The sequence below is a fragment of the Camelus ferus genome, chromosome 4, assembly GCF_009834535.1.
Source record: "Camelus ferus isolate YT-003-E chromosome 4, BCGSAC_Cfer_1.0, whole genome shotgun sequence".
NCBI lineage: Eukaryota > Metazoa > Chordata > Mammalia > Artiodactyla > Camelidae > Camelus > Camelus ferus.
The window spans coordinates 70539740-70566009 of NC_045699.1; the positions used below are offsets into that span (position 1 = coordinate 70539740).

Consider the following 26270-nt stretch of genomic DNA (forward strand, 5'->3'; position numbering starts at 1 on the left):
TCACACCCTCCTGCCTACCCTCCAGGGGCCTTAGTCTGGGGAGGTTGGGGCACAGACCAACAAGAAAACCCACTGAGGGGCAGCTGGGCTGTGTGTCTACCCACACAGTGGGCTCCATGGCCTGGTGTTCCTGGCTAGGCCCATCTGTGGGTCACTTGGGCTGTGTGTGGGCAGCGTCTGGCACAGCAGAGCCATATCTGTGTGGACCTGGCCACGGGTTTCCCCAGGGAGTGTCCACTTCCCTGAGTGTCCAGAGTAAGTGGAAGTGGACCTCGCAGGGGCCAGAGGCTGGGTCTAGGGCTGAAGCTTCTCACTGGGGAGGAGCTGGAGAAGGGAGGGTGCTCTAGACAGACCTCGGAGGCCATCCTATCATACAGATGGGAATTCTGAGGCCCAGAGAGGGCAAGGGACTTGCCCAAGGACACAGAGTGAGGGAGGGGCCAAGTTGGGAGACGAGTCTGGCCTCTTGGACACTCTTCTGGACCACCTCTGAGGTGCACACTTTCAGCCCTTGAAATTGACTTCCCTACCTGCCCTTGACCTGAGCCCACTTCAGGACGCAGGTGGCCCAGCCAGAGATGGGGACGCCACCATTGTCTTCCCCCTCCCCATCCCAGCTCAGCTGATTTCCCTCCTCAACACAGCTGCCCACCCCCTAATCCCCTCCAGGCCACCACCCTCTCTCCCCAGCTCCTACAGGAGCTTCTGGGCCATTCCTGCTTCCCTGCCAACACCCTACCCCTACCGACAGAGAGGACTTTCCAAAGCCAAACCTGCTCCAGTCTCACCTCTGCTGAAAACTTTCCTTTGGCTCCAGCAGCCCTCAGGTGGAGTCCGACTCTTCAGCAGGACACTCAGGGCCTGGTTGGCCTGTCCCTTGTCCACCCCCACCAGCTTGCCCTCTCTGCCACCCCAACCCTGCTTCTTCCCAGACTCCCATCTCCAGCCACCCTCCAGTTTCCTTCAATTTGTCACACTTTTACCTCTGAGCCTTTCACATGCTGTTCCTTCTCCTGGAATGCTCATCCACATCCCTTTTTCCTGGCTATCTCCTCCTCTCCAGTTCTCAACTCAGACCCTGCCTCCTCCAGGAAGACTTCCCGGACTTCTCCAGAATAAGGTAGTCGCCTTTTCTTTACTGTCATTTCCCCAGTGCTCACCCTGATCACTCTGTTATAATCCCCAGTTTATTATCTGGACCCCCCAAGTGCAGGGACCATCTCACCAGTTCATCACTCTGTCCCCCATGCCCAGCCCAGAGCCTGGCATGTGGACTCAGTAAGTGTCTGTCCAGAGAGTGAATGAGCGATGAGTGGACAGTACTATTACCCTCTGCGCAGCCCAGCCTCTGGCCCCTGCACCACCCAGAAGGGAGCATCATTTATCCATCTGGGCCCCTGGATTTGAAGGGCAATTCAGGGCTGTCTCAACCCTGGACCCAGGCCCTGCTTGGGCTGGGGACAGAGAGGGGTTGAGACAGTTGCTATACTAAAGGGTGGCATGCCCTGAGGCCAACCATGTCCCTGGGCCTGTCTGAACTTGTTAACTCCAGGGAGAAGATGCTGTCTGAGCGTGACAGCTGAGGGGCCCCCTGTCAGCTCCCATCAGCATGAGCCCTCCCTCCCTACCCTGCCTTCTGTCCCATCTTGCATGTCTCCATTGTGCTGTCACCTCCTCCAAGTAGCCTCCCCTGATTGCCCAAACTAAACTCACCCCCTCATCCTGGCCCCTCATCTATTTCCTTTGTGTCTCTTACCTTACCTGTTAGTACTGAATTCATCAATTTGTTCCTGGGTAATTGTCTCCCTAATTCTCTAGGAAACCACATGAGGTCGTCCCACTGCCTGCACCATGGCCTCCCCAGTGCCCAGCATAGGTGCTCCCTGAATGAATGAATGAGATGAGAGTAAAGTGGAAAAGCGCCTTGGCTCTGGGGCCAGGCACATGGGGTCTGAATCCAGGCTTTGATACTGACCAGCGGGGTGATCTTGGGTAAGGGACTGCCCCTGACTGAGCCTCAGCTTCCCTGTCTGCACTCACCTGTGCAGATGGTGGGCTCAGCCCAGGCCTGGAGCCCAGGAAGCCTCTGCCATGGCCACCCTGTCCTTGCTCAGAGGTGGAGGAGGCTCCCCAGAGGTGCAGTGGGTGATTGCATTGCAGACAAACAGGCTTGGGTCTGGCAGCAGGGTCCTGGGGGTCCAGGTAGAGCCAGTCACTAAATTCCCTCTTCCATGATTCCCTACTCAGCCTTAGCAGACCCCCAGTTCTGACTTCCTGCCCTGTCTGCTGAGCAGGTGGAGTCGGCCCACTTGACAGAAGGGAAGACTGAGGCCCAGACATGCAGATAGAGAGCACCAACTTAGAGAGCCTTGGAGCCAGACAGGGCATCATGAGAAACCACCTAGACCAGTGCCCCAGAGGGGCAGGGTCCACCCAAATTACCACAATGAGTCTGGGGCAGTCCCAGCTTCTTCCCAGGCATCCAAGGCAGGACCCCAAGGCTGGGGGCCAGGGTTGCTCTGCCTCTGCACTAGTGCCCCCAAATCTGGGCTCCAACAAGGCTTCGGAGCTGTCAGGCAGGATCAGCAGGGGCCTGGCCCCATCTCCCCAGATTTAATTAACAGGCCTTTCATCTCTGTCCTGAAGGAATCTGCTATCTTCTGTCTTCTTAATTAACATTCATTAAGCAAATCTGAACAGGGTTTTTCTCCCTCCTTTCTTTGCCTGGAAGGTTTTAACCCTTGGTAGGTAGGCTGCAGGGAGGGGAGCCTACCACCTTTGCTTTAGCTCCCAGTGGGAGGTCAGGCCTCTGCAGGGACTCCCCAGGTCCCCAGGATAAGCGCCACACAGAGACACCAGCCCCTCCTCCCACAACGCCTCCGTGCCACCCTGATTCCACCCTATCCATCTTCCTGAAGGAAACGGACATGGGTCCTTCTGCTCAAGAAACTTCCCTGGCTCCCTGCCACCACTCGGACAATGGGTTAGGACAACGGGCAGGTTGTGAGGTCCGGCCTCAAAGCCCCAGACTGCAGAGAAGCCGAGGCCGTTTGGCCTGTGGCTTCTATGGTTCAGCCAAAACATAGGCATCAAGTCATGAGTGTGCAGAGGGGACCCCAGGGCACAGATGCCTTTGCTGGGGTCATGGTGGGTCCTGCTGGGAGGTGACACTCAGGGCCTTCTCTTAATAGAGGGTTGGCGACAGGCATCTTGTTGTCCAGTGTCCTGAATGGTGACTTCCACACTTCTCCTGGCTCATTTCCTGCGGTTACAGAAGTATTGTCTTTTTATCATGCAGATTTGGGGAGTTACCCTGAGATTTGGTGGGTGCAGACACCCCAGGCCTAGGGGACCATACTTGGTTTCCCAGCATCGGGGACCCCAGTGCTGACTCCTCCCTGACTCCTGTCCTAGGGAGAGCTGACCACAGGGATGGGAGAGGCTTGTGTGAATATCCTCAGCGAACCACTTCCCTTCTCTAGGCCCCATTTGTATAACCAGTGCCCTGGGCCCAATGACTTTATTCTGGTCCAGCGTCCACCAACTCTGCAGGGCCACCAGAGGGCAAGCGGGGCTAGTCCTGTAATGTGGCCAATGCTGCCACCTGGTGGTGGATCCGGGCTGAACATGAACAGGGAGAAACTGTAAATGCAGCAGGCGAAGGGAGCAGGGGAGGAGAGCTCCTGCAGACCCCCATCGAGGTGGCCGGCCCAGGCGAGGTGGACGCCTCAAGGATCACTCCAGGAGCTAGGCAAGGTCAGCGAGCACCCCGCTGGCACCTCTCAAAGGAGCCATCATCTCTGGCCCAGCCCCTATAGGATCAGCCTTTGCCAGCCCCGTGGCTCCTCTCATTCCCCATTCCCTGAACTACACTCAGCACAGCCCTGGGGTCACCAGGGTGAGGGACATGAGGTCCCCGGCCCCCCACGAACTCACAACCCTCAGCAGCCGCAGGCCCTTTATAGGGCGGAGCCCCAGTTCATTGCCATGGTGCCCAGCAGAGCATCTGGCCTCTGCACCCTGCCTCACCCCCCAGGACCAACTCCCCATCCAGAGCTGCAAACACACAACAGGCTTGCCTTAGCCATTCAATCCTCTGAGTCTTTGCAAGTTCTGTGCCTCTTGCTTGAGATGCTCTCCCCCTACTCATCCTTTATGACTCATTTTACTTATCACCTCTTCTGGGAAGCACCCTCCAACTGCAGGCAGAACTAGCCACCCCACCCTCCCGACACCCCAAATCCCCCTGTGCAGCACCTTCTGTTACATCCTATCAGCCTGTTCATTGACATCAATGCATATGGCATCTCTCCCTCACTAGGGCATGGGGTGGGGGTGTCCAACTCGCCCCGTGTCCCTGCCCCAGCACAGTGCATGTTCGCTGAGAAGAAATGACTGAAAAACACGTGATCACAGCCCAGTCTTATAAAACAGGCAAGAACAAGCCTTGGAATGTCATCAGGTGGTTTCTTAGTGCGCCCCCCCCTTCTTCAGCCAGACTGAGGGCTCACAGAGGGCAGGACTTGTCTTCATTGTACTGATAGCAAGTTATTTTTATTTTGTGTGTCTGTGGGGGGGTGTAATTAAGTTTATTTATTTATTTTTAGAGGAAATACTGGGGGTTAAACCCAAGACCTCACGCATGCTAAGCATGCGCTCTACCACTTGAGCTATACCCCCCCCATAGCAATTTATTGCCCACTCTCTCCACCCTTGCCATGCTGGGCTCTGGGACAAGCACTTGGCAAGTGCTTAGGTGTTTCCAACAGGAAGGGTTGAATGCAGCGAAGTGCATGCTCAGGGGATGATGGATGGAGGGAACCTGGAAGTGCTGACATCAAGGACACTGCCGAGCTGACCCCATGGGAAGCTGCCACCACCTGAGGCTCTTGGAGCACAACCTGTAACTGCAACCCAGGGATGGAAATAAGAGTCAAAATGCCACCGCTGCTGCCACCACCACACAAAGCCCTCTCAACCCCCACAGAGCTGGAGAACGGGGAGCGCACCGCTGCGGGAAGCCTCCTCCTCTGTAACCTCACCTGCCATCAGGAAAAAAAATCACCAGGAGCGCAGAGGCCATCCTCGACCTACTTCTACCTTCCCAGTCTCCAGAGAGGACATCTGACAGGCAGGACCTAGCTCGCATCGGGACCCGAGCTGCAAAGGCTGCAGCTGAGAAATAGTCCTGAGTCTGCTGAGGAAGTTCATTCCTGTTTTCCTTAGAGTTTTTCTGGGAAGGGCTCCTAAGTTTTATCAAGTATTTTCTCTAGCATCTGTTGATATGAGCACATAGCTTTCTCCTTTGATTTACTGATTTTAGTGAATTAAAAGGGGGCATCTCCTGGGGGGAGTGGATAGGGAAGGCCTCTCTTTGACGTGATGTTTGTGGTGAGCCCAGGTATCCTTGGTCACAAATATCAGGTTGGAATCTCTGCTTTGAGAGCAGAGAAAAGCCAGCAGCAGAAGCGCTTTTCGGAGTTAACAGAAACACAAGCAACCATCCCAGGAACCTGCCTGGGGTGACTTTATTGCTGGGAGAAGAGTGCAGCAGGAAAAACCAGATAAAGACCCCTACATCCGCTTTTATCTCAGGACTTGAAAGGCACTGGTCAGAAGTTTCCGTGTAACGAGCAGCCACCGAAACCTCACCACCGCGGTAATGAACCGGTGTCATCACCAATCCCGTTGTACAGATGCGGTCACTGAGGCTCAAAGAGCCAGGCAAAAGCAGCTGCGGGGGACTCGCAAGCCGGGCACTGCCGGGCACGTCCACCAGGTGGGGTGAGCGCCCCGGGACGGAGCGATCGGGGAAGGCGGGGGCGGCTGCCCCGTCCGTCCCTCCCTCCCGCGTGGGTCCCGCCCGCCGGGGGAGGCGCGGTCCGCGCCCACCGGAGCCCGAGCCGCGGCGGGCGGGTAGAGCCGGGCGCTCACCGCCGGAGCGCAGGGGCGTCGGTGCCCTTGACCATGGCGGCGGCCGCGCTCCTGCTGGGCCTGGCGCTCCTGGCGCCGCGGGCGGGCGGCGCGGGCATGGGCGCGTGCTACGACGGCGCGGGGCGCCCGCAGCGCTGCCTGCCGGTGTTCGAGAACGCGGCGTTCGGCCGGCTGGCGGAAGCCTCGCACACGTGCGGCAGCCCGCCCGAGGACTTCTGCCCGCACGTGGGCGCCCAGGGCGCGGGCACGCAGTGCCAGCGCTGCGACGCCGCCAACCCCAGGCTCCACCACAACGCCTCCTACCTCACCGACTTCCACAGCCAGGACGACAGCACCTGGTGGCAGAGCCCGTCCATGGCCTTCGGCGTGCAGTACCCCACCTCGGTCAACATCACCCTCCGCCTGGGTAAGCGCGGGCTCCGGGCACCGCCACAACCCACCTCGTCCCGGGCTGGAGGCAAGAGGCTGCAGCCCCGGGTTGACTGTAGGATCCAGATATTGGGTGGGGGGTGCTCAGGAACGGGACCTGTGCTCTCCACCATCTGGAAGGATAGACTGATGGGTGGCCCTTGGGGCTGGGAGAGGCGGGAAGTTTCCCGGGAGCCCTTTACAGAGCGGTGGATCTGGGTGCAAGGAGGATGCTCTGTATTGGTTGTTCATCCTGGACCCAGAGCTATTGCAGGGAAAGGAGGGAGGTGACCACCAGGGGCTGAATTAGTCTGCTCTCTGGGTCAAGAGCTCCTAATCTTGGGTCAACTGGTTGCCTTTGGGGGTTCTGTGAATCCCTGAGGCTGTGTGTAGTCCCTGGGAGTGTTCTTGGGGACAGCAGCCACCGTTCACCACTGGAAAGCTGTAGCCCTCAGGGCAGGAGCCAAGTTTCACCCGGGCGTTGGGTAACTGGACCGGATGTCCCACGCCAAGGTGCAGGAGCTCCTAGATTCCCTGGGAATCAGAATCCTGAGTCTGGACCCAGCACTTTACCCCTGGCACCTCCCCCATTGCAGGGAACGGGATTGCCTCCTCCCTGCCAAGTCCAGCCCAGTCCAGGTCCTCCTTGGGCCCCTTTGATGTGCCAGGCACTGAGCTAGGCATCTTAACTGTTACAGCCTCCATGACTTTTTCCAGGAGGGGCTGTTTCCACCCATCCACTCTCCCTGATCTGTGGGTTCAAAATTTCCCAAAGCTTGAAAACTCAAGTGTTTTTATAACTCATTTTGGTTGCTCAAGCTGGCCTGAGGCTGTTTATAGACCTCCTTGATCCTGGAGTGAATGTTCATACATTTTGTTACTGAGATGTTCTTTGAATGTGGCTGTTGGCCCCAGACCCGGCCGGGTGTGTTAACACAGTCTGTGCTATAAGGACGGCATCATCTCTGTAAACTCTGAAAAGTTCTGAATTCCAAATTACATCTGGAGCCAAACAGTTTGGATAAGGAATTATGGGACTGTATCCCTATTTTTCAAGTGAAACAGTTGAGGTTCAGAGAAGTTAAGTCTTTTGCCCAAAGACACACAGCTGCCAGGTGATATTGACATCAGTATATATCCAAGATCAGAGCATAGACTCCTTGACGTGAGTTCCACCCATCAGTAGAGTTGGCTCTTTCTAGTTCTGGGTAACAGTGCCTTGGGGAAGGCTGGGAAATGACACTGAAGTGGGGGGGGGGGACACTGAAGCTTCTAGGCAGAGCAAGCCAGTAATGGTGCCAACTGCCACCCCAAAAAGCTTGGTTGCCTGGGGCCTTGTCACCTCTGATCGACATGTCAGGTCCACTAGGTGGGGCTTGTTGATGGGATGGGACAGAGTCTCTACCCAGGAGGGCGACAGGAAGCCAGTGGGGGCAGGGAGGCTGGGGGAGCTGGCTGGCTGGGGCTGGCAGGACCCCAAGGCCACAGGGGAAGGAATCTGGGACAGGGTGGGGGCAGTGGAGAGACAGGCTGTTCCATGACAGAGGGTGGGGGTTTGGCTGATGTGTTGCTTGTGTGGGTGGAACCTGGGGCGGGCAAGGGGCTCAGGCCAGGCACACAGGGTAGGGGGGCCGGGGAAGCATCCGGGTGTTTGGATTCGGGGCAGCTCCCATAGTTGCGCCGCGTGCCCAGTCTGCAGCTGTGTGCGGTGCAGCCCTGAACTCTGCCTAGAAGGCCCAGAAGCTGGGCGGTTTTCGTCCTGTAACCAGGGACTTGAGGCTCAGACCTGGCGCTGTGAGTGTGGGGCCAAGACCTCACAAACACTGTCACTCACACATATTCACAGATTCACACACACTCAAACTCACACATACACAGCCTCACACTCTCACATCCACACACTCACGCTGACACACACACACCCAGCCATATCCTTCCCATGGTGTTGGGGAGCACCAGGCCTGTAGGAGGGACCCCGGAAGTGTGTGCGCAGTGAATGAATGAATGAATGAATGAATGACAATGTCACCTCCTCCATCCTGCACCCTGGGACCAGCTCAGGGTTCTCGCTTACCTGCTCTGGGACACAGAATAGGATAGAAGACACAATGCAGCTTTGGACTCAGGCCCGCAGAGCCATTCGCTGGGCAAACGCCACCTCCTCTCCATGCCTCAGTTTCCTCCCCATCCAGTGGGGTAAGCGTCGTCACCTTCCGGGGTGGTTGTCCAGGTCTCATGAGCTCATGTTGGCCAAGCCCTTACAGGAGCTGGGATGGTCCTTGTGTGTGGCCAGCGTGATCTGCTGAGAGTGGCTCAGGCTAAGGGTCCCCTTGGGGTGGCTTCTTCTGAAGGGATTGAGAAATGTTTGCCAAGCTGGCTGCCGAGAGACGTCCTGACCCTGGGTTCTGTTTACGCACGAGGGGTGCCGGGGAGCCACCACAGCCCCAGACTTGGCCCGTTTGGGGTTTCATTCCACTTTGGTTTTCTCCGTGCTGAGCCATGGATTGCATCATATTGGGGGAAGAAGAGGTCTGGGGTCACCAGGGTATTCCCAGTGGAGGCCCGACCTTCACATGGGCCAGGGAGCCTCTCCAAGCCCTCAGACTGCCTCTGCTGGCTCCATCCCTCCCCGCTTGACGCTCCTGGGAGGGGACAGTGGGCTTCAGCTCTGGCCTGGGTCTCCGGGAGGGACCAGGGTGAGGGACAGGGGAGGGAGAGGCGGCCAGTCAGCCCTGGATGGAGGTCGCTGCTTTCCCAGCCCCCTGTGAGCTCGCAGACATCTGTTCCAAATCCCAGAGTCCAGCGCTAAGCTGAGCCTTCCTGTCTGGGATGAAAGGCAGCAGCGGGGTCTGGCGGCTCCAAACCCTCCACTGAGGCCCTGGGAAGCAGGCGGGCTGGGGCCTGGTGGCCGGTGAGGGGCGTAGGGGTGGTGGCTGGTCATCAGGAGTGACAGACACTCTTCAGGAGGTTCTCACCATGTGCTCAGAACCCCACTAAGTCAGCGCCCCATTCCAGCATCATTTGTTCTTTTATGGACAGAGAAACTGAGGCTTTGAGGATGAAATCAATTGCCCAGGGTCCCATGGCCAATAAATGAGAGACCCTGGGTCCCTCATCACAGGGCTCTGCGCCTGGGGGTGGTTAAGTGTCCAGGTCAGGCCATTCCCAGCCTTGGCTTTTGGCCAGGCTAGGTGGAATCTCCATTCCTGCTTGTCCACTTTTTTGGATTTCTGAGAATCTCCTGGAAAGACCCTGAATTCTGAGCTCTTGAGTGAGGGGGACATTGCAGGATTAAGGTGGGTGGGCTCCTGCCAACTTCCCTCCAGCCCCAGGTCCTGGCTGGGGACCACCCGTGTGCAGGGCTGGTCCCTCTCCGCATCCTTTCAGTGTGTGCTCCGTGCTCACAGGGCCTTGGCGATGCCAGCCTTGGGGTGTGGCCCCTCAGAAGATGAGCCAGGCCTGGGAATGATGTGGGTAAGGATGTATGCCCTGGGAACACATGCGGGGTAAGTGGGCCTCACAGAGATCCAAAGGGTGGCAGGAGTGGACAGAAGAGTGAAGGACATTCCAGGTCAAGGGGACAGCACCTGAGGAGCCAGGAGGCCGCTCTGTGTGTCCTTGGACCCGCACGGCCTGGCTAGGAGGACAGCAGGGCCTGGCCCGGTGGGAGCCCGGCATCGGGAGGACCTGCCGGCCCCTGCGGAGCCCGACGCCAGCTGGGTCTCCTGAGCTTTGGCTCTGTTGCGTCTTCCTGTCGAGTGGGCGGCCGTGTTTGCGTTGGACGAGGCCAGTGCTGGGGGGCCAAGTCCTCCTTCCTTCTCCCTGGGGGTTCTGGCTGGAATGCTGGGCCCCAGCAAGGTTAGGAGGTCAAGGCAGTGGACCTGATTAGCCTCAACCACAGAAGCAGCCCCCCGTGGCCCTGGGCCCAGCTGGCCCTGGCCACCTTCCCCCTCTCGGGGCTTCTCGGGACGGACTCGGCAGTGGCAGCAGTGAGATGTTCCAAAGCCCCCGAAGGATGCAGGCGGCCTCCGAATCGGCCTCCGTCGCCTCCCAATCTGGCTGCGCCCAGTGCCCTTCAGCAGGGCCGAGGGTGGGCCGAGGCTGCCTCTCTCCTCCCAGTTTTTGCTTTTGCTGTTGCGTCTGCCCGGCACCCTTTCTCCTCCTGCCCTCTCCTGGCGGAACTTCTCTGGATCTCATCCGTAAACAAAACAATCGCGTGCCCCAGACCCCCCCGGGGATGTAACAGTGGACAAGCTTCTACCTGCCCCACGAAGCTTTGAGGTGACCTCCTCCACGAAGCCCCGGCCCCCAGGATTGGACAGAGGGTCTGCCTTTGCATCCTGGCGTCCCCCTGCCTTGCCTTGTCACAGTCTAGATCATGACCATGAGCTTTTGGTTGGTTTGTGTCCCTCCCTAGCTCCGAGCTGCAGAGGGGACGCCTGTTTTCACAGCTGTCCCGGCGTCCAGTGCAGGGCCCCCTGCGCAGTGGTGCTGTTGGGTGGGCCAGTGAAGGGAGTAAGTTAGCACTTAGTCCTGTGCAAGCTACAGGCCGGGGGCTGTTTACTCATTAAGCCCTCTTACTGCAAAGCCCATTTTGCAAATGGGGAAACTGAGTCACTACATTCAAGACACTTGCCCAGTTCACCCAAGGCAGGTTAGGAATTTTAGCCCAAGGCCACAGAGCTTGGGTAAAGCAGTGGAGTTGGGATTTGGACCCCAGCACGTCCTGGCTATACCATATTTCCTCCAGGAAGTTCTCACTCCAGGGAATGAGTGAATGAATGCATGAATGAGTGACTTACCAGCCTTCCAGGTACATGGCAAACTCCTAAGCTGTGTCCCCACCCCTCCCTCCTGGGCCGGCCCCCTCACCTGCATGCCCCAGGCTCCAGCCACTTCACCCACCTCCCATCCCCTCATCTCCCTGCCAGCCCTGCCACCATCTCACACCCCTGGCTTTGCCTTTTGGGATCATGGTCGATCTCTGGGGCCTGCACCTCTCGCTCAGTCTACCCCTGAGCCCTTGACTGGGTCATTCGAGCATCCTCCTGAGAGTCAGCCGTTGGATGTCACACAGGGGCCTCAAAGTGAGGGACCAAAAGTAAAGGCACTCATGTTCGTAGCAGCGTTATCCAGAACAGTAGAGACTGGAAGCAACTCGAGTGTCTGCTGATGAATGATAAGCAAAATGTGGCATAGCCAGACGGAGGAACATTATTCAGCCTTAAAAAGGAAGGCGATTCTGACACCTCCTGCAGCATGGATGAACCTGGAAGACATTATGCTCGGTGAAATAAGCCAGACACAGAAAGATAAACACTATATGATTCTCCTTATATGAGGTACTTAAGCGTCAGATTCATAGAGACAAAGTAGAATGGTGGTTGCCCAGGGCTGAGGGCAGAGGGGATGAAGAGTTGTTTAACGGGGACAGTTTCCGTTGGGGAAGACAAAAAGGATCCTGGAGACGGATGGTGACGGCGGTCGCAAAACAGTGTGAATGTGCTTGATACTCGTGAACCACGCACTCAAAATGATTAAGATGGTAAATTTTATGTTATGTATATTTAACATTAAAGAGTAAAGGCACCCTTCTTCCCCACCTCATGTCTCCATGCACTGAAGCAAGAAGCTCGGGAACCAGTTGCAGTTCTTCCCTCCTCAGCCCTTGACTTGAGCATTCACCAGGTGACTAGATCGTTGTCTAGAATGTTCTTTGTCTTTGCTTCCTCTCCGTCATTCCCACTCATCCCCTCATCTGCTCCCTGATGTGTTGCACTGGCCTTGAATGCCCTGCCATCTCTCTTTGCAAGCTTGTAGGTTGCACATTTCAGTCACGGCTCAGTTCAGACTGGACCTCAGAATCCTTCTTAACACGGAGCCCTGGGCAATAATCAATCAGATGAAACCTGTTAGCCTTCCCCAGCTTAGACAATAGGCTTGACAATCTTGATCCATATTTGGGGTGTAAACTCTTGGCCCGAGGATGAGAGAATTGTCATGGGCCCAGCCCTGATGCAGCCAGCCTCCCGTGGTGTCTGGCGTTGTGGTCATGGGGCTTCCCCAGCTCTTCGCAGGGATTCACTGAGCCTTAAACTGCCAAGAGCCCTAATGGGAGAGGACAGGAACAGCGGCTGGGCAGGTGATGGGACCAAGGAGCCCTGCTGTGATCCCGCTGCAGGCTGGGAGCGGCTCTCCCCACCTGGTTCTCATGCCCGCAGTGGGCAGGGCAGCCTCGCCCACACATTTCCAGCTCAGCTCCCCACCCTGCCCCCTCCAGCCCCACCCCCCCAGGCCACTGCTCCCCAGATGGCTCCAATTAAAGGGCTTTGTTTTGTTACCATTTTCCCAAAATAAGCCTCTCCTTGGGAGCTCATTCTGCTCAATCAGTGCCGGATGTGGGCCGGCCTGGGTCTGACCGCCCTGGTGTCATTCCTGACAGGCGGTATGTCCCAGCTGGCTGGAGAGGCCATGGCTTGGTGCTCCTAACGGCTGTGCATCCTTGGCACTGTGGGTTTGGGTGCCTCGCTGGTGCTCCCCAGCTGCCCCCGGCCTCTTCACCTGTTCTGTAAAGACCCGCCCATCTGTCCCACTGGTCTGGGACCCCCTTGGGACAGGGGCTGTGAATCCTCAGAGCTGAGCACAGTGCCTGGCTTGGGTGACCTCTGCAGTCTTCTTGGGCTCCAGCACCCCCTTCCTGGGCAGCCCCTTCTCTCTGGGCACCCACAGAGCATTGGATGTGGGAGTGTCTGGTTCGGTGACTTTGGGGCAGACAAGCCTGCGGTCGAGTAGAGACTCAGCTCCATGACGCTGGGTGAGTCCCTTTTTCCTGCCTGAGCCTCAGGCTTCTTCTTAGTAAAATGTGCACAGTGATGCAACTGTTTGGGGAGCTCTGAGACTCACTGTACAAGGAGCACTTAACAAGGTGCCTGGCACATAGAAGTTGCTCACTAAATGCTGACTGCTATTAAACAGACTCATTCGGGGACTGTGACTTGCACAAGCACTGTGACGGCCTCAGCCGTGCTGTCAGGCCTGCCTGTCTCAACTTGCTCACTGGATTCTAACTGGGAGGGTACAAATCATGCTTTATCTGCCATGCATTTATTGAGCACCTACTGTGTGCCAGGCACTATGCTCAGCTCTGAGGATTCACAGTCCCTGTCCCAAGGAGGTCATAGACTAGTGGAAGAGATGGGCAGCTCTTTACAGAACAGGGTGAAGAGGCCTGGGGCAGCTGGGGAGCACCAGTGAGGCACCCAAACCCACAGCTCCAAAAATGAGTAGCCATCAGGGAAAGTGGGAGAAAGGGCTCAGGCTGGGGTGTGTGGTCAGTCTGCTAAGCCACTGGGATGAACAGGGATGCATGGAGCCAGCCAGGTGAGGAACAGAGGGAATAGCATTCCAGGCAGAGGGAACAGCCCGTTGGGTGTCCGGGAGGTGAGATCCATGTGGTCCCAAGCACTGTCACTCCCCAGTTAACAGTTGGGGATGATGTTTTGACCCTGCGTTCCTGACGGGGGCACACTTGTCTCAATCACCCTGAACCCTCCTTGGCCCCTGGAGTTTGCAAGGGTCTGGGTTGAGGCTGCAAATTTAATTCTTGTCGCTGTTTAGAAGATCTCCAGGGCCAGTTCATTCCCCAGCCTTCAGGTTGCCTTTGGCAGAAACCTTTTCATCACAAAGCAGGGATTAAGTTGCTTTCTTAGCCCTTCTAATTAACTCTTGTAACAGAAAGTCCCTGCCGTGCCTCTGTGATGTTCCTGGGCCTTCTCCTGGCCCGGCAAAGAGAGGGCGAAGCCGCAGTGTTTCCTAGCGTGTGATGTTGCTCGTTTGCATGAAATCCCGGTGACTGCCTTTTTCCAATCACGCTTCTAGCTGCCAGCTACCTTTTAAGTGGCTCCAAGCTCCCCTCCCGCGAGGTGTCTGGCTGCTAGATGTTTACAGGGGAGTCTGGGCCGTGGACCTGTGCGGTAGCCTCCACGCAGCATCCTTTGGTGAATGTACATCTGGGGCAAGGCCCCACCTGGTTCCAAGGCCTGATGCCTGCTCAGAACTGAAGCGGCCGCCCCAGACACCAGCTCCATTGGTGACATATGCTTTCTTTTAAGGGACTCGGAGTTCCAATGCCAAGCTGTGCTGCAATGTAACTGAAAAACATCTTAAAACAGAACGTGGCAAGGCGGTTGCTTTTGAAAGTTAAAAAAGAAAAAATTGTGTTTTCTCCAGTTTTTAAATGAGAACAAGCTTTGTGAGAAAAAGTTGGGAAAAATGCATAACAACTGTAAAGGGAAGAAAAGTCACTCCGAGTCCTCTGCCCTGAGGACAGCCAGGCTTATTCATTTGATGTTGTTCTTTTCTGCCTGTTCTTTAGGGATTTTTAAACATAATCTGATGATTCTAAACGTAAGATCTTGTGTCTTTTTTTTTTCCCATTCAACATTTTGACTCTAGCTTTCCCGTGTATTACAGACTCGTGGTCAACTGTTCCAGTGGTTTCAATCATCCTGTGAGTTTATGCCCTATAACTTTTTTCTTTTTTAAAAAAATTTTAATTCTTTGTTGGGGGCGTAATTAGGTTATTTATATGTGTATAAGTATATATATATATATGTTTTTTTAAGTGGAGGTATGGGGAATTGAACCCAGGACCTCCCACATGCTAAGCACTCACTCTACCACTGAGCTCCCCGCATCATGCCCTACAGTTTATTGAACCTGGGAGGGGAGGGTATAACCTAGTGGTAGAGCGCATGCCTAGCATGCACAAGGTCCTGGGTTCAATCCCCAGCACCTCCACTAAAAAAGATAAATAAATAAATACCTAATTACAATTTATTGAACCCTTATGGTCGCAGTTTTTTCCCCATTGTAAAAAACTCCTTGATGTTTTTATGGCTCTTCATTGTGTCGCCAAACTGCATCCCCAAGGGGCCAATATATTTGCATTTCCCCCAATTTTTCTTTTATTGTGGTAAAATACACATAACAGAAAATGTATTATCTTAGCCATCTTTAAGTGGGCAGTTCACTGGTGTGCAGTACATCCATTCACGTTGCTATGAAGCCTTCACCACCATCCACTCACAGAACTTTTTCGTCTTCCCAAATAAACTGTGTCCACATTAAACACTAACTCCCGTTCCTCGGCCTCCCCAAGCCCCTGGCACCCACCATTCCACTGTCTGTCTCTGTGACTTTGACTACTCTAGGGACCTCGCGGAAGTGGAATCATACAGGATTAATCCTTTTGTATCTGGCTTATTTTGCTTAGCATAATGTCCTCAGGTTTCATCCATGTTGTATTGTGTGTCAGAATTTCCTTCCTTTTCAAGGCTGAATAATATTTCATTGTGTGAATAGACCACATTTTGTTTATTCACCATCTGTCGATGGACACTTGGGTTGCTTCTACCTCTTGGCTATTGTGAATAATGCTACTGTGAACATGTGTGTCCAAATATTTCCTCAAGGTCCTGCTTTCAGTTCTCTGGGGCATATACTCAGTAGTGGAATTGCTGGATCATATGGTAATTCTATTTTTAATTTTTTGAGGAACCGCCAAACTGTTTTTCATAGCAAATGCACCATTTTACACTCCTACTAACAGTGCACGAGAGTTCCAACGTCTCTACACCCTCACCAATGCTTGTTATTATTACCTGTTTTTTTAAAAATAATAGCCATCCTAATGGATGTGAGGACCAATTTTTAAATAAATATATATCTTTATATGTTATACCATATGATCCAGCAATCCCACTCCCGGGCATATATCCAGAGAAAACTATAATTCAAAAAGACACTTGCACCCCAATGTTCATAGCAGCACTATTTACAGTTGCCAAGGCATGGAAACATCCTAAATGTCCATCAACAGATGACTGGATAAAGATGTGGTGTGTGTATACACACACACACAATGGAATATTACTTAGCCACAAAAAAGAATGAAATAATGCCATTTGCAGCAACATGGATGGACCTAGAGATTATCATATTGAGTGAGGTTAAGTCAGACAAAAACAAATATCGTGTATCACTTATATGTGGAATCTAAAAAAACATGATACAAATCCTATTTACAAACAAAAACAGACTCATGGTCATAGAAAACAAACTATGGTTACCAAAGGGGAAAGGGCAGAGAGGGATAAATTAGGGGTTGGGAATTAAGAGATACACATTAATATATATAAAATAGATAAACAACAGGGACCTACTGTATGGCACAGGGAACTATATTCAGTTTCTTGTAATAACATACAATGGAAAAGAATCTGAAAAGAAAATATATATGTAAGTATTTATGTAACTAAATCACTTTGCTGTACACCTGAAACTAACATTGTAAATCAACTACACTTCAATAATTTAATTTACATTTCCTGACTTTTAAGACTAGACATTTATGTGTATTCATAACTCTTAAGAACCAATAAAATTTATTTAAAAAATATATAGCAGCTTTATGGAGAAAAATTCATCCAATTCAAGTGTACAATTCAGTGGTTTTTAGTATTATTCACAGAGTTGTACGTGCACCACCCCAATCCGTTTTTGAATGTTGTCATCACTCCCAAAATAAACCTGGTGCCCATTAGCAGTCACCCCACCCAGTCTCTACCCACCCCCGGACCCCATCAACCACTCATCTACTTTCTGTCTTTACAGACTTGCCTATTCAGGACATTTAATATAGAAAGAATCAAACACTATGCAGTCTTTGTGGTCAGCTTCTTCTATTTATCATAACATTGTTCAGTTTAATCCACATGGTAGCACATGTCAGTATTTCATTCCTTTTTCTTGCCGAATAGTATTCCGTCGTCTGAGATAGCTCATTTTATTCATTTATCTGTTGACGAACACTAGAGTTGTTTTGGCTCCGTGTATATTTGAGTCCTGCCGCTGTGAACATTGTGTCCAAGCGTTCGTGAGGACATGTGTTTTCATTTCGCTTGGGTATATGCTTAGGAGGAAGACTGCTGAGTCATAGGGTGATGCTGTGTTTAACCTTTTGAGAAACCACAAGACTGTTTTCCAGAGCAGCTGCATTGTTCACATTTTTCACCAGCTGTGTCCGAGGGTTCCAGTTTCTCCACATCCCACCAACACTTGTTTTATGTGTCTTTTTAACAACGTCCATTGAAGGGGAGTGAGTGGGATCTCGCTGTGGTTTTGGTCTGCGTTTCCCCAATGGCTGGAGATGCTGGGCGTCTTCTCTTGTGCTCAGGGACCATTTGAGTGTCTCCTTGGAGAAATGTCTATGCAGATCCTTTGCCCATTTTTTAATTGGCTTGTTTGCCTTTTTATTTTTTAGCTGTAAGAATTCTTTATCAATTCTCGTTAAACCCCTTGTCAGATCTCTGCTCTGCAAATATTCTCTATTCTGTGGGTTGGCTTTTCATTTTCTCAATGGTGTCTTTAGAAGCATAAACATTTTTATTTCGATGAAGTTCAGTTCATCTTTATTTTCTTAAAAACTTTTGTTTATATTTTTTACAATCTAATCTTATTTTTATTTTTTAACGCCTTTATTGTGGTACGGTTCCTGTACAGTGAGCCACACGTATGTCACACCCATGAAACCACCACCACAATTTTTGTGATGCATCCTTTTTTCTAATGGAGGTGCTGGGGACTGAACTCAGGACCTCACGCATGCGAAGCATGCGCTCTACCTCTAAGCTATACCCTCCCCGCCAATTTATCTCCTTTTTCTTTTGTCCCTTGTGCTTTTGGCGTCACATCTAAGAAGGCTCTGCCTAACCCAAGTCATGAAGATTTACTCCTAATTTTTTCCCCAAGGGTTTTATAGTTTCAGCTCTTACATAGGGCTAAGATGTTTAGACAGAGGATTGAAGTGGCTTCCCCTCAGTGCATAAGGAATCCTTTGGATGGTGACAGAGGTGGCAGCCGCGGTCCAGGCCTCCCGGGGTATCTGAGACCAAGGGCAGAGTGTCCAGAGGGAAGAAAGCGGACACTGGAAGGGGGAGTGAACAAGCTCTGTGCTGCTCTGGGGAATGAGTTGACTGCTAATGCTACAGCCTTTGGGAGGGCTGCCTCCGTTGGTGATTCATTCATTCATTCATTCATTCATTCATCCATTGGTTTGTCTGTTCTTAGTCATTGATTGCTGACACCTGTGTGGGCAGATGAGGCTACAGGATTCAGTCCTCCCCACCCGCCCTGCTCCCCACCCTCATCCCCCTTCCCATCCCGGCCTCCCAGTACAGCTCTGAGTAATTGTGGTGGATCTGGGATCACTGTCGTGAGCACTCCTGGGTCCTGATGGTGGCAGCTGGGCAGGAAGGTGGGCAGGGTGGGTGCCTGAGGCTAGAAGACCCCCCATCTTGATGTCAGCAGCATGGGGGAGGGGAGCAGGACTAAAGCAGATGGAGAGAAGAGGCCACTGGGGGAGGGGGCAGTGTGCAGAGGGGGCCAAGGAGGGGATCCGGGGGGCCAGGAGGAGCAGCCCAGGAGCAAGACCCAGGAGGCAGGGCCAGGAGGGTGGGCTGCACGGAGGCCTGCCTGGGGGAGGGGGCTTCCAAGATAACAGGCATGATCCGTGGCCCAGGAAGTAAGGCAAGGGGCCTCCTGCATGTGGCCACAGGGGGCTGTTGGTGAGGAGGCTTTGCAAGAGCAATTTCTGTCGAGCGGCTAGTAGAAGCTGAATTACACTGGGCTGAGGGTTAAGTTGGGAGGTGAGGTCGTGGGGCCAACAGATGTAGACTGCTCTTGGGAAATTCGGATGGAAGAGAAATTCAGTGGAAGCAGGAGGAATTCAGTGGAATAGAGGGGCCGGGAGGATTGTATTAGGGTTAGGCTGGCTTGAAACAGGCATGTCTCCGGACTTCAAGGGTCTGAAATCACTGGGAGGCAATCAGACCGAATGACACAAGTGGAAGGTTTGGCTTTGTTGGCATACAACTTTCTAACGGTAGAGCAGTCTTCTTCAGGATATGGCAACATCCCAGTGCTGGAGATATTTGAGCAGAAAGAGATGGCTGCCTGTCAGGGGTGTTACACTGCAGATTCCTGTGCAGGGAGGCCAATTGGCCTAGATAAGGGATGGTAAATACCTGGGAAGCGCACCAGCATGGTCCTTTCCAGTGTCCCTGACAGGCATCACTGATTGATCACAGCACACCCAGCTCGGTGCTCCAGGCAGCCTCTAACAATCCATCCATCCAGGACAGTTTACGCAGCACAGCCGTTCTGCTCTTCCTGGACCAGGATTCTGACTCTCCCTTCCCTTCTGTAAAATGGGTCCATGTCATCCTGTGCAGGGAAAGCTTACGAGATCACCTATGTGCGGCTGAAGTTCCACACCAGTCGCCCTGAGAGCTTCGCCATCTACAAACGCAGCCATGCTGGGGGCCCCTGGGAGCCCTACCAGTTCTACAGTGCCTCCTGCCAGAAGACCTACGGCCGGCCCGAGGGCCAGTACCTGCGCCCCGGCCAGGACGAGCGCGTGGCCTTCTGCACGTCCGAGTTCAGTGACATCTCCCCACTGAGCGGGGGGAACGTGGCCTTCTCCACCCTGGAGGGCCGGCCCAGCGCCTACAACTTTGAGGAGAGCCCCATATTGCAGGTCAGAGAGGAGTGGGGCTCAGAGGGGGCAGGACGGGGTTGCAGGCGGGACACTCAGGTCCAGGGGAGCCACAGGAAGTCTAAAGTGACAGGAGGACATGGGGCTGGGGGAGGGTATACTGCGAGATCCCATGGTTTTCAGATTTTTTTTTTTAATTGAAGTACAGTCAGCTACAAAGTGTCAATTTCTGGTGTACAGCACAGCGTCCCAGTCATGCATGTACATACCTATATTTGTTTTCATATTCTTTTTCATTAAAGATTATTACAAGATAATGAATATAGTTCCCTGTGCTGTACAGAAGAAATGTGGTTTTTATCTATTTTTATATATAGTGGCTAACACCTGCAAATCTCAAACTCCCAAATTTACCCCTTCCCACCCGTGTCCCCCAGTTTTAAGCAGTAGAAGCTGTTGTTGGGTCTAAATCTTTTGTGGACGACTAAGAATGAAATAGATGGAAGACAGGTGCTCAGTCCAGCAGAAGTGTCCCTTCCCTCACCTCTATAGCAGAACTCTGTGACAGCCACCAGAAACGGAGGCCTGGAGCAGGGAAGGGGCTTCCCAGGGGCTCACGTGGGTTGGCAGAAGGGCCCAGAACAGAACCTAAGGGTCCTGACTCGTAGCTGCTGCTCCTGCTAGAATTCCCTCCTAAGGGCCCCGTTTCTCCCTCTGCGATGGACGGCATCCCCTGCCCTGTGTGTCTCCAAGAGCTTTTACGAGGATAAGAGGGAAAACGTGAAAAGAACCTGAGTTTGGAATCAGAGAGTCCTGGGATCTACGCTGTGAGGCAGGGCTGTCCAACAGAACTGTCTTCAGCAGCAGAAATGATCTCCGGCTGCACATTCTGGTGTGGCAGCCACGAGCCCCACGTGTCTGTCGCACACATGGAATGTGACTAGCACGACTGAGGAACAGAGTTTTAAGTTTTATTTCATTTTAATGAATTTCAATTCAAAAAGCCACATGTGGCCAGCAGATGCCACATTGGACATAAAGTGGCCGGCACAGTGCGTGGCAGAGAAGATGTGCTCATTCGTGCTTTGAAGACGAAGAGTTCCTGGTTGCTCCCCGACTTTAACCTTACAGCAGAGAGAATGGCAGGCTTGAGGCTGTGTCCATCCATACGGGTCCCCCCAGCCCGCCCACCTGGGTCCGGTATCAGCACCACGCATGCCCACATTTCTGTGTGTCAGTGACAGTGCGTCTGCAGATGCGGTGATCTGATGTTTTTGGCCATGGGACGGCCCGCTAGTCCACTTCCCTGGGTTCAGACAGGCCTTTGCCGAGATGAACCACTGTCTCCTTCCCTCAACACGTTCAGAGCATTTCCTTTGCCTGTCTGGGATAACAAGGGGGCTGGGGTTAGAATCCTTGTTGTTTCTAGAGGGGACACTGAAGCCCAGAAAGAGGTTGTGTCCTGCCCGGATGCCCAGCACAAGAAGACACAGAGTCAGCCGCCCTGAGGTCCCCAAGACCACCCTCAGTTTCAGTGATTCCTTTCAAGGACTCACGGAACTCAGAAAAGCCACTGTACTCATGGTGATGATTTATTACAGTGAAAGGATATAGACTGAAACCAGCAAAGGGAAGAGGCAGGTGGGGGCAGGTCCAGGGGCGACCGGCACAGGCTTCTAGGTGTCCTCCCCCAGTGGAATCGCGGGAAAGCGTTTATTTCTCAGCAATGATCTGAGCACACTGCCATCCAGGGGAGCTCACTTGTGCCTTGGAGTCTGGGGTTTTTATAGGGGGTCTGCCTGTGGCCGACCTTAATCTCCAGCCCCTCCAGAGGTCAGGCTGATCCCATGTGGCCCAAGGCTCCCCGTAACTCACACTGTCAGCAGTGACTGTCTGGGGTGGCCCAAGGCCCAAGGTGAACAGAGACACTCTTATCAAGCAGGACATTGTAAGGGCTAACAGGTGACCCCCCCCACCCCCCCGCAGGAGTGGGGGCCACAGGCCAGAGCTCTCCTTGTCTAAGGTTAATCCTTTACGGCACAGAATCACGTCTCCAGACGCCCAGGCAGCCCTGCTTAGCCCTTTAAAAATGTTCACATGTGATCATGATTCTGTTTAAAATGACAGTTTCTTCTCCCCAGGGCTCCGAGCTCTGTAGATCAGCAAACATCAGCCAAGGTCATTTGAAGACAAGCAGAAGGGCGGGGCCCCTGCGCCGCCTGCGTCTGTGCTGTCTTGGCAGTGGGGTTCCCTAACTTGTCCCATACGTCCTGGATGCTGTCCCTGATGGAGAAACAGCCTTTTCAGAAATGACCCCTTCTGCCGTCCCCAGGCAGAAGCCAAGGTCAGAGAAGGGCAAAGAAAAGCAGGTCCACCCTCCCCTGCTCTCCCATTCTCCCTCGGGGCATCCCCAGGGTGGTGCTTCCTCTGAGGACATGGAGCATTTGGGGTGGGGGTGGGGTGGGTGGAGGATGTGTCTGTGTGGTTGTTGGGTCTTGGGGCCCTCTGTCCCCCGTGGGGGTGCCAGGGACCTCAAGGAGAAGGCCAGCCCTCTCCAGGGTGCTGGCTGGAGCAGAGTCACTGCTGCTTGAGCGGGGACCCGCTTCTCCTGGTCCCCAAGGTCTGCCCAAAATCAACCCGGGGGCCCACCCGTAATTTTAGCTGGGGCCATTACAAGTTGCAAAAGCCTGTTCGTTGCCTGTACGTCGGGGCTCCAGCTTGCCCGAAAGTGACCTCTAAGGCGTCAGGGGGTGACTTGTACAGTTTGGGCTAAGCGAATAAATGCCCTTTCTCTCTCCTGCTCCCTTGCTGGTGTCTCAGGGAGATTTTGCTGCTGTTTCTGTTGCCATCAGCTTTGCAGACTGATGGAGCAGGTCACAGGCTGCAAAGCAGATACAGGAACTCAGAGGAGGGTCACTTCGGGCTGGAGAACCTGGGCAGGTCACTGCCCTCTGGGCTTCCCCATATGTTGAGGGCATTGGGGTAAATACAGGGAGGCAGGCAGCCTGGTGGCTAAAGCTGGGACTGGGGGAGGGGGTCAGATAGACCCGAATCCCAGCTTTGCTGTGCACCAGCCATGCAACTCGGAGCAGAATATTTACCCTTGCTGAGCCTCAGTCTACTCATCTGTAAAGTGTGGGCAAGAATGACACCGACCCGTGGGGTTATTGTGAGGACCTGAGTTATAACTGCACGACGCGGGTCAGCTGCCGCGCCTTCCAGCTTGGACAGCAGCTGGGTGGAGTTCTCCGGGGGCACTTTTTCGGGAGAAAGAAGACTCTCAGAGCAACAGTATGCACTGCTGGGGCCCCACCCCTGGCCTTAGCCCTGGTGCCCCGGCTGCGCCAGGAACCAGCAGCATCAGCACCACGTGGCACGTGCGGCAATGCAGAGTCTCAGGTCCCGCCCCAGACCTCTGATCAGAAGCTGCATTTAAACCAGATCTCTGAATGCACACTGACATTTGGGAAGTGATTCGGGAGGGGTGGGGGCTTACAAACTCAGCTGAGTGCTGAAGCTCCCACTGAAGTTTTCTGGTGCTGGACCCCTTCCCGGCTGAAGCATCCTTGGGCAGAGGCCCTGGGCCCCAGGCGGCCGGGCTCGGGGGTTGCTGAGCCCAGGGGGATAGGAGAGGCCTGCCGGCCCGACTCATGCTGGGGCAAGAAGGCAGACTTGGCCAGGAGTTCATTTTCTGTCCTGATGGGCTTGATTGCTGAACCAGGAGTTCCTGGGCTAAATTAAAATGCTGATTAACATTCAGCCGGAGCTCTGATTATAACAGCAGGCGGATGAAAATGCCAGCCTTCCGTGGGCTCTCCCCCACTGCCCCGCCAGCTCTTCGCAGGGAAGTGGCTCATTCGGCCATCAGCACGGATTTATCGAGTGCCAGGCAGAGCCCGGGTCTGGGGCTGCGGTGAGAACCAGGGTCCTGAGCCTCTGCTCCCCTGGGGCCGTGTTCCTGGGACAGCCCCAGGCCTGGCCCGGCTGGGCAGGGTGGGAGGGCGCCCGGACACTCCTCCCCCAGCTGACCTCTAGAAAGCAGATGCACTTGCCGCTGGGAGCAGTCAGGTGACCTGTGCGACGGGGCTTTAGACGGGCTGCTTCAGCCCTTCCCCCAGCACCTTGACCACTTACTGAGCACATGCCGGACCCCGCGCCCTGCTGCTGACGTTGGCCGTCCGCCTCCGACACGCTCCTGGGGTCGACGTGGCTTCTTGTCCCATTTCACAGACGGGGAGATGGAGGCTCCAAGACCTTGAGCAACTTCCCCAAAGTTGCACGGCCAGGAAGGGACCCGAGAGCAAGGGCTCCTTATTTCTGCTGTGTTCTCAGAATCTATCTGGGCTTGGCCCGTTCCTGAGTCCCGCGAGACCCCCACCCCCGCCTAGGCCGCAAGCCAGACCTCCCGGCAGAGCAGGGTGCGAGTGAACATGCAGGAGCCCGTCGGTGCGATCCCCCTCCGCCTTGCCCCCCCAGGAGTGGGTGACCAGCACTGAGCTCCTCATCTCCCTAGACCGGCTCAACACGTTCGGGGACGACATCTTCAAGGACCCCAAGGTGCTGCAGTCCTACTACTACGCCGTGTCGGACTTCTCTGTGGGCGGCAGGTAGGCGGGAGGCCGGGCGGCGGCCCAGCCCCGGGACGGTGCGGCTGCCACGTGGGGCTGCCACGAGAAGCCACCTCTGGTGCCCCAGGGGAGAGGGAGCAGGAGCCTGGTGCCCTGGGCCCCCCATCCAAGGCCTTCGTGACCCAGCTGCACCCCACCTCCCAGCTCCCTCCCCCTGCTTTTCCAGCATCAGCTGTGTTTCCGCCACCCCCCCATCCACCCCCTCATTGGTGGGAGATGCCAGCCCTTTGCACCTGCAGTCCCTTCCGCCTGGGGGGGGGGTCCCTCCCCCCTTTTTTCCTTTCTTTCGCATCTAACAGGTACATTCATTCCCGCACGTGGGCACGTTTGCAGCAGCATTCCACTCTCTGGTCTAACACACATAGCACGCTTTAAATTTCCAGCTGGACCCATGATCCATGGGACATGAGCCAAGCAAAGCTGGTTCCTGGTGGCCACGAGCAGGTGCAGGACCCTGGGCTTTCAAAGCTTAACTTCTTTTACCAGCTCTTGGGAGCTTATAGCTGATGAAGCCCATCAACTCTGTTCTTCCCCAGGTCTCCTCACGAACTTGGGCATAGCAGGGCTTCCCAAACATTTTTAGTAAGGCTTTGAGGCCTCTTGGCACCGGATGACTGGTTCAGGCTGCTCCACGGCCAAGGACCTGGAGAGGTCACCGAGGGAGCAGGCGTGACGTTTCCGCCCTCTTTCTCACATGGGGAACGTCCGGCTGTGCCGTCGGGACCCCCGGCCTTGGCCCACGTGCTCCTCTGACTTTGGTCAGTGCAGTAGCTTGTCTGTTTAAGCATCGTGGGATGAGGGAGGTCTTCAACATAAATGTTTATTGGGTGCCTTTTTTTTTTTTAATTTATTTTGGTTTTATTTTGGGGAGTGATAATTAGGTTTATTTATTTATTTACTTATTTATTAATAAAGGTACTGGGGATTGAACCCCGGACCTCTGGCATGCTAAGCACACACTCTGCCACCAAGCTATACCTTCCCCCCATCATTGGGCTTTTTCTTGGAAAGGAGAGAGGAGACGTGTATTCCTGCCCTAGGCCGACAGTAATCAGATCCGTCCCCAGTGATCATGTCACACGCCCCAGGGTAACACGGACCGGAGGCCCGGGCAGGGTGTGCTGGTGGTCAGAGAGACCGCCCCGCAAAGAGGGTCCCCGCGAGGCTGGAGGAAGCAGGGGATGAGCGTGTGCGAGATCTGGGCCTGAGGAATGAGGAGATGGCCCTGTGGCTGGGACGGGGTCACTGAGGCAGAAGGTTGTCGGGACTGCAGACCAGGTCTTTGTAGTCAGCAGGAAGCTGTGAAGAACTTGCCCAGGGTAGTTAACAGGGTGGGGTTTCTGAAACACCCCAACCCCTGACATTGCAAGAGGGCAGAAGGAGGGGAGGGAAGAAGCTGGTTAGGCAGAGCGGGTGCGGGGATGGGAGAGGGGTGGGCCCACAGTTATTTAGGACAGGAAGTCAGCTCGACCTGGGAGTGGTGGCCCATGGAGGTAGGAAGCAACTGGCTTCCAGGATTCAGGGATGCTGGGGTGCTGTTCAGAGGGGTGGAGCCGTCTGGGAAGGGAACTCGCGCCCCACTGCCTGCACTCAGAGGATCTGCGCCCTCGGGGGGTGGGGGCTCGGGAGTGAAGGGGAAATGAGGGTGTCTGTGAGGGCCCCTCTGCTGCCCCTCTGCCCCCGCCACTCCCACACTTGATTCAGGTCAAAGTGTCCAGCAGGAGGGCCTCTCCAAGGCTGGTGGA

General features: G+C 54.4%; 1 protein-coding gene across 2 annotated transcripts in view; it reads left to right on the plus strand.

Annotated features, from left to right (window-relative positions):
• Positions 1-5883: 5883 nt before the first annotated feature.
• The window catches only part of LAMC3 (laminin subunit gamma 3), a 58320-nt gene continuing 37933 nt past the window's right edge, over positions 5884-26270 (plus strand). The window contains exons 1-3 of one of the 2 annotated variants that reach the window (XM_032478681.1): positions 5884-6340; positions 19635-19939; positions 24374-24504. In XM_032478681.1, coding sequence (XP_032334572.1) covers positions 5968-6340; positions 19635-19939; positions 24374-24504 — 809 coding nt within the window. In that variant the 5' untranslated portion in view covers positions 5884-5967. The remainder of the gene's footprint in view (positions 6341-19634; positions 19940-24373; positions 24505-26270) is intronic. The other variant, XM_032478680.1, reaches the window with a different exon arrangement.